This window comes from Nasonia vitripennis (genome assembly GCF_009193385.2).
Source record: "Nasonia vitripennis strain AsymCx chromosome 2 unlocalized genomic scaffold, Nvit_psr_1.1 chr2_random0002, whole genome shotgun sequence".
Taxonomy (NCBI): Eukaryota; Metazoa; Arthropoda; class Insecta; order Hymenoptera; family Pteromalidae; genus Nasonia; species Nasonia vitripennis.
In genome coordinates this window covers 3,543,607-3,555,555 of record NW_022279608.1, presented here as the reverse complement: position 1 = coordinate 3,555,555, position 11,949 = coordinate 3,543,607, and the positions used below count along the sequence as shown (strand labels likewise).

Below are 11,949 nucleotides of genomic sequence, written 5' to 3'. Positions count from 1 at the left end.
GTAGCTTCCTCCAACAAAATTTATAGGTCCAATAAATAAAATATTATTTTAATATATCTATATATCTGCTTGCTAATGTATGGGGCAGTTTTTGATACATAATTTAATATAAGTTTTGGATGGTTCATTATCCAAAAGATTGCAGACCCCTCTGTTTTTTATTATAGAATACGAACACTGTCGTCAATTTTTTATCACAAAAATTTTACAGAAGATAGGCCGCTCAATTTTCGAGCAAACGATTTTTACATTTTAGATCTTTAGTTGAAAACCGTTCGACGAAATCGTTTAAAATTAAAAAAGCTTTTTTTAAGGTGAATCACCAATTAAAATTTTGAAGCATTTGACTACATTGTGTTAGAGATAAAAGGAATCAAAAAATTTTCAAAAAAAAATTGAAACCTTGATATTTTACGAACCATAGGGGTTTGAAAGCTGTGCAATGAACTTAGCCAAAACACATAAAATATCTACTTTTTCCCGAAATCTCAAGTGCAATAAGGCCTTTTTGCGTCCATAATCGAGGCACAAAAAAACTCATTGTTTTCAGTTTTCGATTTATTACTGAAAAAATAAGTGGTCAAATCACTTGAAATTTTAATGGGATATAGTTTGACATGTAACCCATCGACATAATTTTTTTCGCGAGGTTATGATGTTTAGATTTAGAGATATGCATTTTTTAAACAAAATCACCTTTTTCTTTTCATCTGCCGAACACAGCGGCCGATCCCGAGCACCAAATAAGGAAAAATAGGTAATTTTATTCTCTTTCAAATGCTTTATAGCTGAATTGTTTGTAACAATGGGGTGATTGAAAAAAACGCAAAGTAGTGTTTTTCCAAATTCAAAAAATATAGTTGAGAAAATAAAAAATAACTGTTATTCCCGAATTCAGAATCCAAAAATATATATGCATGTCAAATATTATTGATATTTACGGAGTGGTTCCAGAAATATTACGGTATATACACATACACAGCGATCAGAACGTCGAGGAAACCTTTAAAACCACGAATATCCACAATTTTTACATTAGTTTATAACAAGATTTTTTATGAAAAATAGGAGCATGAATATTCGCATTTTCACATTATTTTGTTTATAACAAAAAACTGGACCAAGTACGGGCTAGATAACCATCAAATTCGGATTCCTTACCTCAGAAAACACAAAGAACCATAATAATATTGAGAGAGCCTGAAATGGTACCTCAGACCTCATCAGCCACTCGATTATAGCGTTTGAACAGTTCGAATTGCATTAGTGCTAACTGTTACTACTGCAGTTTACTTGTGAATAAGGGTACAAAATTATTCTTCAGAATGTAGAATTATCTCATATATTTCTGCAAAAAGGAAAACTTATCACCCTACTGTATATATACTCTACAGTATAACCCTCCTAGTGCTCAAGCAAATGTTTTAAAGTTGAATCTGCCTTAGCACTACCGCTGTTTTTACCTGGGAGTAAGCATAAGTATAAAAATTGAATATTTAATAAGTGATTCAGTGTTTTGGCATGAAAATTGGTTTACAAGTCCTCAGAGTACAGTTTATCGTATTTGTAAACTTTCATGATCCCAAAGCAGAAGGTTTGCTTAGCTCTGACGAGCTTATGGCAACATCGGGTTTTAAGGGCAATGCAGGTCTACGTCTTTCAGATAATTCCCACACAGCATGAAATATTTCCGAAATATTTCGGAAATATTGGAACGAAATATTTGAAATCTTCCAGGAATCTTTCGACGAAATATTTCTGAAATAATGTTATGTCCCTCGAATTCCTATATTGAAATATTTTTGAAAGAATTCAGAAATATTTCTGAAATTTTTCACTAAATATTTCAGAAATATTACTGCAATAATATCATTTCATAAAATGCCCCGCCTTGCAAATCTCTCATGAAATATTTCTTTGAAATATTTCTGAAATGTTTCTAAATTATTTTGTGGCACGCAGTCTCCTGGGATTTGTATTTGAAATAATTCTGGAATATTTAAGCAAGCTTCCGTAACATATTTCTTTAAAATATTTCTGATTTATTTCTGAATTATTTCAGTGTTTAATATTTACTGGAAAATTTGCAGTAAAATAATTCCGGAACATTCAAGAAAGCTTTCATAAAATATTTCTTTCCTAGATTTGAGAAACACTTCAGAAATGTTTCTAAGTTTAATAATCACTATAAGTTACTAGTGAAATGATGATTCAGAAATTTTTCTGAAAAATTTAATAAAATATTTCACCTGAAATAATTCAGAAATATTCCACATATCTTTCGTGAAATATTCTTCAAATGTTCCCGAATTGCTTGCTCCAGTGTGAATTCATGCGCAGGCAGCTAGAGTTAAAATAAAGGGCTTTTCGATACACGATTCGATATACGATTTTTATAAAAAATATATGTACTGGTTTACATAAACCAATGATGCATTGACGACATATGGCTTTTACACATTCACTAATATATAAAAAATTACGTATTCATGGAGTCGCGCCTTCAAATAATTCAAAAAATTTTTTTAAAATATTAAAGAAAGATTGAAGAAATAATCACATGAAAGTTTGTAAGACATATGTATGGAATGATTCATAAATATTTCAAGAAATATCCAAAATTTATTTGAAAAGTTCCAATAAAATATTAAAGAATTATTTCATAAATATTTTAAGAAATATTCCATTGTAATAATGAAAAAATAATTATGTAAAAGTTTACAAGATATATCTATGGAATATTTCATACATTTTTTGATAAATGTTTAAAAATTCGTTACAAAAGTTCCAAAGAAATGTGAAATGTGTGTGTTCAGTGTATTATTAAGTAAATAATTCTGAGCAATATTTTATGAAATATTTATATAAGATTTCCTAAAGAACATATTGATATATTTAAAAAGGAATTTCATAGATTCCAACAAAATATTTATGGAATATTTCTGAAATATTTCACGAAATATCTCCATTGATTCGGTTGATAGCTCTTCTATGGAATATTACTGGAAGGGTTCATAAATATTCCGTGGATATATTTCACTGAAATCTTTCGAAATATTTCATGCTGTGTGGGAAGCCAAGAGACTTTACAGGTATGTCACATTGTACTCTGAGGTCTTGTAAACCAATATTCATGGCTGAACAATGCATTGATTCATAATTATTTAAATTTTGTGCTTCGGCATAAGTATACAAATTTTGAGGTTAAGAGGTTAGGTTGTACATATATTGCAATACTTTTTCTCAAATCTTTCGCAAAACTTTTTCAAATTCCACGAATCCAACAGGTCCCTTACAAATTTGTCACATTGTGATATATGCTAAAAAACATAAACATATATGTAAAACCTCATGTGTTCGTCGCGGCTGATATAGCGCGGGGAGGAGCCAAGCTTGGACTACTGCAAACTCCGGTAGAATTTGCCTGAGTCCACCGCTAAATCAGCTATGGTCGTCCAAGGCTAATACCACAAAAAATTTACGGCTATTCTAATTCTACATTTCTCTCAGTGTACGAAGAGATAAGTGACCTCCGAAACCCTTGAGTAACGAGTTTCGACTAATTATGCTACAAATTCCCATGAAACTCTTGGAGACGTTCATACTGTCTACCCTGGGCACCAGGTACCTTGGAGGCCGTTGCCGTCGCGATATTCGTGTTCCGTGACCCCAAAAACCACCGAGTAGCGAGTTTCAACTAATTATGCTACAAATTCCCCTGAAACTCTTGAAGACGACGTTGATACTGTCCACCCTGGGCACCAGATACCTCGAAGGCTGTTGCTGTCGCGATATTCGTGTTCAGCGACCCCCGAGTAGCAAAGCTGGACTTATTTTAATAAATACTATGCACCGAATGCGTCGTTTTATTATATATACATTTTATTTCTAATTCGATTTGATTTTTCGCGCCATAGAAGTTTCGAGGATAAGAACGAAAGTTGGGAGAAGAAAAAAAAAATTGAAAAGAAAAACACAACACAAAATTTTGGTCAGCTATAGAATTATAACGGATCGTTCATTTTTTACGAAACTTTTTTAATAAAAGTTCTTTTAATATCTTTTAAAGTAACATTGATTCGCCTGATAAAACAACGTATTTCAATAAGATATAAATGTTTGAATATTTTGTAGAGGTTAGAAAACTCCATTTCAAAGAATATAAGGTTGCAGTGCTCCCGACAGCCCGTGTATAGTACTCTAGTACTTAAACTTGCCATCAGGGGTGCTACCGCGCCCCTTGATATCTCAGCGCTCGTTGCAATCGATAAAGATAACTATTATTATAAAAAAAAATTACTAATTTTTATTAGATGCCCACTAATCGATTTCGGAAACATACATTCGTCAAATATTGATCCTACAAAAATCCTTAACAGAAACTGTTTGTTAGATATGATAAATGTTTTTAAATAAAAATTCGTAAAATATGATTCTTTATAGGACTTTATAAAAAAAAATACTTTTACTTACATCTCGTCACTAAGGTATCCAAATTTTGTATAAGCTTCTTATTGTTTATTATTTCCAAATCAAATGAAACTTCTAAAGGGGCGAACAGAGGTAAAAACGCTGTTTTTTAATGATAATAAAACTTTTTAAATAAACCTGTCAATGAAAAACCGGTTCTGTACCAACTTAATGTCAAGTTTACTAAATCATTCAACCGAAAGAAAATTTAAATCACACTTTTTTTTAAACTTTGGAATAACAACATGCAAAAAGGGGGCGGGCCTCCGACGTTAAGGGGATGTCATCGCAAAAGCTTTGTAAATCCACCACGGAGTATTTTGTATTTCCAAACTTTTAGAAAAACAAAAGGTCTGATCGAAATTTCCTTCGGTGGAACGATTCATTAAACTTAACACTACGGCGCTACAGACTCGGTTTTCCATTGCAAGTTTTACTTAAAAAGTTTTATGTAAAATTAGATTTTAAGGTTGGCGCTGTAATCACGTGAGTACGCGTAAACATCTGTTCGTATTTCCAAGATTTAGAAAAACTAAACGTATGATCGAAATTTCCTTTGGTAGAATGATTTATTAAATTTAACACTATGGCGCTACAGGCTTGATTTTTCATTACAAGCTTTATTCAAAAAGTTATATGTGATGAAACAAGTGTTTTTAGCGACGACATCCCCTTAAGACCATTGTATGAACAAACTATTGTTCTTAGATAGTCGGGGATATTCTTGTAAATAATTTAATAAGGAACAATCTGTAGAAATAATTTTAGGCTCAAACCAGATCTTCATTCAAGACGGGCAATTTTTGCGAATAAATATATATGGTACTTTCGTACGGCAGTCATAACTAAAAATAAAATATTGATGTGATTTTAATTTTTTAGGAACATGGATTTACTTTATTCTGTAAGAAAATAAGATGTATTGAAAAGTTTCATATTTATTTATTTTTTAAAGAGAAACTTTACATTTAGCGGTTGGACTTCGCAACACGTTCAAGTTCATCTTTTTTTTTGATTGCATATGAATTAGATGAACCCTTAGCAGCATTAATAAGTTCATCTGCCAGACATTCAGCAATAGTTTTGATATTACGAAATGCAGCTTCTCTTGCTCCAGTACACAATAACCATATAGCTTGGTTTACACGACGGAGAGGGGAAACGTCAACAGCTTGTCTTCTTACAGTGCCAGCCCGACCAATTCTTGTAGAATCTTCACGAGGCCCAGAATTTATTATTGCAGTAACTAAAACCTGAAAAAAAGTATTTTACAAGCATTACTTTTAATGTTTCATAATTTCACAAGATTTAATATAATTAGTTGTAACTATTTAAGGTTTTAGGCGCGATGGGTGGCAAAACTCAGCAGATTCGTGCCAAAGCAAAGTAAGTATCATAGCATACTAATCCAGTGACTGACTGAATGAGTAAATAAATCATAATTTTTCTGACTTCTCAGTAATCACGCTTATAGTGGTTCCGTGCATTGAGCAAAAATCCAGCATGTAGCACTGTGTGTGCGAGAGATTTTCCTTGTTAAAACCTCTTGCTGCGCCTCTTCTGGCGAAAATATGTACTAAAAGTTTCAGTTTTTAATTTTAGTTTTTAAAGCACTTGTACAATACCTATGTACAAGCAACTTATTTGCCTCCGTAAGAAGCTTTTTAAAGGCTTTATATGGCTATATATGGTTTCAATAAATGCATAAATAAATAAATAAATTATTCATGTAAAATTGGAAAGGTTTTTTGTACATTCTGTCATGATCTTTTCGTAACTTTTATGTAGGTCAGTGAAAGAATGTTAAAAGCTTCTGAACTATTTGGATTATCTTTAGCATTTTCATCAAGAAATTCACCTTGTTCATTGCTACAAATATTTAAGTGCAATACAAATATTTAAGTGTTATTATTATTTAAAAATTTTAGGTATTTTTTTAGTAAGAGCCCTACTGAAAAAAGCAGATGAAAATCAGCTGATTATAAGCTGATAATCTGCTAATTATCGTGTCAAAATGTCAGCTAATTATCAGATGATAATCATCAAAAATTTTTTAACCTTCAGTATATTTTTTCAAAAATGTTTAAAATTAATAAAATTTATAAAATGTACATAATTAGGGGCAAATACGGTTTTACCATCCAGATGATAACACCAAAACACTGGCGATGAGCTACAAAATTTTTATTTTTTAATAATTTGATTTAAACAAATAATTTTTTAAATATTAATAAATATAAACGCATATTTGTATCTATCAGCTTAAATAAAAATATTAAGCTGATATCACCTGATAATCAGCTGACATTTTTACACAAATATCAGCAGATTATCAGCTAATAACCAGCTGATTGTCATTTGCTTTTTTTCAGTAGGGAGACGTATGGACTAAACCTAACTGATTATGCGGAGTTTCAAGGATTGTAGTTATACAATGAGTCAGTAAATATCACAATGTTTCACGACTTTTATAATTATGAAAATTAAAATCAATAAAAATGGAATCAACAAAGTTGAACTTTTAAATTATAATCAGAAATAACAAAATGAAAACAAGTGTGAAAATATAGATGTAGAAATCCATAAAAAACTGATAATAAAAATAAAAGAAGCAATAATTTGGAATACATTCTGCAAAACAAGACAATTTTAGGATCTACAATTTTTAAATTGAGGATTCTAATAAAGCCTGGAGTTTTGCAAAATGTACGGTAATCATGTTGAATTTCATGTTGGTTTAAAAGAAAACCTCCCTCCATGCTACCTACACTATTCATATGAGTTCGCAGCAGACTAGCACAAATATGTATTCAGCTATGTTATAAATGCAGCCATTATCCCCTAGTACCCACAACGGCGTAAACCAAGATTTGTTGAGTGCTTTTTTGAACGAGTGTGGCATAAATCAAGGTTTACGCCACAGTGTCGTAATAAAATATTTATTTATAGAAATGGATGTAATTTGAAAAAGCACACAAACCTGAAGGGGGTTTTCACCAGTTAGAAGATGAATGATCTCAAATGCATGTTTAACAATCCGTACTGCCATCAGTTTTTTGCCATTGTTTCTACCATGCATCATAAGAGAATTTGTCAAACGTTCTACTATAGGACATTGTGCCTTGCGAAAACGTTTAGCTGCATATCGCCCAGCTGAATGAGGAAGATATTTAGCATTTTTTTCTTTAACAGCTATGTAATCTTGAAGGGACATGTCATTGATGTGAACGTCATCACAATTCCATCTACCAAACAATTTTATTTCTGGTAATTCAGTCGATAAAGCTGCTGTGACAGCATCAGGAGTTTGCACAATATCTTCATACTTATCTATTTCAGTCATGTTTATGCTGTAACCAAGAATAAGACTTTGTTAGAATAGTTTTTAAAAGAATTATTAAAATTCACACCCGCACATGCAAAAAACTTTTGAGCCAAAGATTTGGCTAGAATTGAAGAAAACAAATTGTTGGCTATAAATGTCTTTGCGTCGCAAGGTTTTGCTTTATAGACCTTATTTATCAAGATATAAATTCTGTGGCTGACAGGCAAAAAGAGTGGATTTTTTGTGTTTTTGAGAAAAAGCAGTTTTAATGTCTAAATTTATATGTAAAATCAGAACATACAATATTGTGCAACACAACAGTGCACATGTTTACACCCTGTATGATTAGGTTATATATTTGTTACTTCATGCAATTCATTGAGATGTGCAGGGAACCCTAGACTGATTGACACTAGTATTGGCACACCAGCCACAAAACATTACTCAAGTTTTTTCCAAAATTGTACTTCTAGCCTTAACGCCCATGACTGCAAAACTAAAGAACAAAAGTCTTTTATTGTTTTTTTTCCACAGAATTCACTGAATTTGAATTGATTATTAGTAGTTTTTCTGAAATAACCTTTGGAATTTCTGCAAACAGGATGTAAGGTAACATTTTGTTGTAAATCAACAAGGCTCTCAGAAGATACCATTAGATACAAATAACTCATTTTAGAGTACACTTGATCTTTATGTCCAGAACAAAACAAAAAGTCAGACTTACAGACTTATTACTTGGGTGCATCCTAGCATTAGGGCAACCTTTCAGCAACTCATGACCTTTTTACATGAAAAAAAGGATCTTTCTTAGATATGAATTCCATAATTATTTCAATATTTGCTAAAAGTGGACATATAGCATTTTGCTTATCAGCCACAGAATATGTCATAATGCGCGCACACCATAGACATAAGAGAGATAGACTGCGTGTGAAGGTTAGCAAAAGTGGCCTCTATTGACCTGTGTGTAAGACAAAGACACCATACCTTCTATCCAATGCTTGGTATATGGGATAGAAGGTATTCTGTCTCTCACTGGGTGCCACTTTTGCTAGCCTACACATGCAGTCTATCTCTCTTATGTCTATGGCGCACACACATACATATAACATGTGAGAAGGTTCATATCTTGATAATTAAGCTTAAATGAAACAAAACACTGAAACGCAGCCTCCATTTTATTTTTACAGCTAGCAACTAGTTTTCTGTAATTTTAGCCAAAGTGTATGGACTCTCCTTGTTATTAACTGTGTCATGTATTCTTAAATTTTACTTTTCTAGGTTAGAAATTTATGAATGTAAAGATCTTGTGCGAAAAGGAACAATCAATCACAGTGCAGTATAGTCAGTTAATAATTAACATTTTAAGGTTATGTTGAGCCTGGCTCTAAAATATCACCATGGAGGTGCATTGCGCACTCTTGATGTTTCTACTCAATTAGATATTATTTAAAACACAACATATTACATTATTATTGAAACTTTACAAGAGAGTTCTAGTTTTAACAGCTTGAGGCAAGCCTATTATAAACTTGAAAAAGTACTCCAAATAAAAAATAACTCAGTGTACGTTTTGATACATTTGATATATTATGGCAAGGATTCTTTTGTTTATTATGAATAATTGGATATGAAGAATAATGTTCATTGAAGAAGTTTATCCATGACTAGTGGTTGTACGTTTCTGTACCATTACGAACAAAAACATACAGAAATAATATACAAAAATGCACAGAAACCTACATAATAGTAAAGAAAGATACAAAAACGTACAATTACATACTAAATTGTACAAAATCGTACAAAAATACTCAAATATGCGGAGATATATAAATTTATCTACGGTATAAGGAAATATTTTTTTTACAAAAAATTACAAAAACATACGAAAATATACTTAATTTTATGCAAAGGTATTAAAATGTACGTGAATTCACCCAGGATTCTTAAGGGTGTTCTATGTTTTAAGCCAGTGGGAAGAGGAGCAAGGCATCTCCTACCACTATGCACCAGCTTTCCTCTCCACACACTTTCTTGAGCAGCCGACAAGTTTCGCGTTTTATTTACGATTTATTTGATCTTATATTAGCGCATCAACATAAACTGAAATTTTGCGTAAATCTACTTAAGAAGGTGACAAGTATGATCCATAGTTTTTCATTTCATTATTTAAACTGTAAAATCATGGCACTCATGTCAATCTATTATTCACCATGCTACATAAAAGCTTATGTGTAACCTGCAAACTTTGAACTCGAATATCACGAAGATATGTTCAGTAATAATTTTAAGGAAAACACGGATCATTTCTAATATGCTAGATGAATACATTTTCAAATTTTCAGTTCATTCTCGTGACTGTTGTGTAACCATAGAACACCCTTAATGCAACAGTCAGGTAATGAGTTTATGCAAAGAAGCAAATTGAAAAAATAAATACACTTATAGCTTAAATGGCTTCATTGATGTATTTTATATATGACAAATGACAATCCTATCTTCCTTTATTGAAAAAAGGGATGAACGGATGTTCCTAAGTCATCGGATTTCGAAGGGAAATTACAAATTTCAAATTTTAATTTGTGCTTGTTATAGATATTTGAGAAATAATTTAGAATTTTCAAAAATTTGGATTCTTAATTTCAGAAAATTTTTATTAATTATTGAATTTTTTAAGTTCATAACTTTACTTATAAAAGATAATACAGGTTAAAAGTTTCTTGTACCCATAGACATAAGAGAGTCTCTTATGTCTATGCTTGTACCATAGTTCTGATTTATTTGTCCTGTTCCAACTGTTTTAACCCCCAAAATTTGAAAAGTTTGGTCTGATAATATAACAATAATTAATATCGTGAAATATATTTGATGATATCCAAACATTTAAAAAATGATTAACAACAGTTTAGGTAACTTATTCGTGCACACAAAGCCTGCTAGGATTTTGTTGGTAGCTAAAAAGTTTGCCCGCTAGATTGTGTCAATACAAAAGTCTTATGAGCTAAAAGTGCAAATATTTTAAAAACATTTAGGCAAATTTATGGCCTGACTGCAATGCTAAAAGTTTTTTACTCTTTTATGAGGAATTTTTAAATTATATTTTACAAGGAATAAAAAGGTTAATAATTGTAATCAGATCATTTAAATAAATGAACATTTAGAATAATATTAATGTTTATTTTAAAGTAAAACAAAATTATTAATATCATTATTTTTTACTATATCAGAAACATTTTTCTTTTTTTTTATTAAAAAAATGATATATATATATATATATATATATATATACACATAAAAGAGTTAAAAATGTGTTTTGTATGCACAAGATTTGATTATTTTGGTATATTTAAACACATATATCATGGTGTAAAAAATGATGATGAATGAAAAATTTGATAAGATAGTTTTAAATATTTAGCAACGTATAATCGTTTATGGTTTACAACTTTTTCTTAATTTTTTATTAGTTGTTATTGGTTATTGGTTATAATTTGTTATTAGTTATAAAATTAAGAAACTAGATAATTATACATGAATCGTATAATGAATTAATTTAATTATACAACTAAAACTTTGTTAAGCGACATACATTACAAAATTTCTGACACATGTTTAAGTATGCAAAATAATTGTATGTATAACGAAATTTATCAATATTTTTGTATTTTTTTGTTTTGAAAAAGTGTTGTAAAAAATAATACACACAATCTATTAAGTAATAATCAATTAAAAATAACAAAATTGCTTAAATTTTTATTTTTACCTTTGACACAAAATAGCACGTGTTCATCAAACGCGGCATAGACAGGAAAAGGATACAACAATTTCCGTGACGTCATTCAATGTGATAATAAGGCCTGCAACACGCTAAAAAGAACAGGAACAGGTATTAGAGCACGACGTAGTTAGGGCTATCACACGTAAAAAAGTACACCGAGGAACAGCAGCTGACAGCCAATCAGAAGCAATCTTTAAACGGACTCATTCCTTCATGTTCTCTCCCCCCACCACCTCAATAAGGAACAAGACCGTTTAACGCTTACTTCTGATTGGCTGTCAGCTGCTATTCATCGCTATTCCTTTTTACGTGTGATACCCCTTAGGGCCCCCGCGCGCTAAAAACTTAACTTCAGGGTAATAGGAAATAAGGACTA

At 31.1% G+C, this 11,949-nt stretch overlaps 1 protein-coding gene and 1 long non-coding RNA gene across 8 annotated transcripts; one reads left to right on the top strand and one right to left on the bottom strand.

The window, feature by feature from the left end:
• Nucleotides 1–5,390: 5,390 nt before the first annotated feature.
• On the bottom strand, nt 5,391–11,679 carry LOC100114592 (40S ribosomal protein S5). 7 transcript variants are annotated; one of them, XM_032601475.1, is made up of 5 exons: nt 8,899–9,078; nt 8,520–8,575; nt 8,376–8,386; nt 7,451–7,820; nt 5,391–5,723 (listed from the first exon to the last, which is right to left on the bottom strand). In XM_032601475.1, exons 2-5 carry the CDS (start codon nt 8,538–8,540, stop codon nt 5,439–5,441), a joined length of 687 nt encoding a protein of 228 aa, XP_032457366.1. In that variant the 5' UTR covers nt 8,541–8,575; nt 8,899–9,078; the 3' UTR covers nt 5,391–5,438. The 7 variants fall into 7 exon arrangements, with proteins under 7 accessions (XP_032457366.1, XP_032457367.1, XP_032457368.1 ...); XM_032601476.1 differs by lacking the exon at nt 8,376–8,386; XM_032601477.1 differs by lacking the exon at nt 8,899–9,078 and adding an exon at nt 8,097–8,291 and having other exon boundaries at nt 8,376–8,769.
• On the top strand, nt 8,831–10,963 carry LOC116416267. The gene is made up of 2 exons (XR_004226750.2): nt 8,831–9,002; nt 9,077–10,963. It is a non-coding gene; the product is annotated as an uncharacterized LOC116416267 (long non-coding RNA).
• Nucleotides 11,680–11,949: the final 270 nt, after the last annotated feature.

Excerpts from the sequence above, each read along its gene's own strand:
- LOC100114592 (XM_032601475.1), bottom strand. The coding sequence starts at position 8,540 with ATGCACCCAAGTAATAAGTCT. Across the intron at positions 5,724-7,450 it reads CTGGTGAAAACCCCCTTCAG|GTTTTAGTTACTGCAATAAT; the intron begins GTTTGTGTGCTT and ends ACTTTTTTTCAG.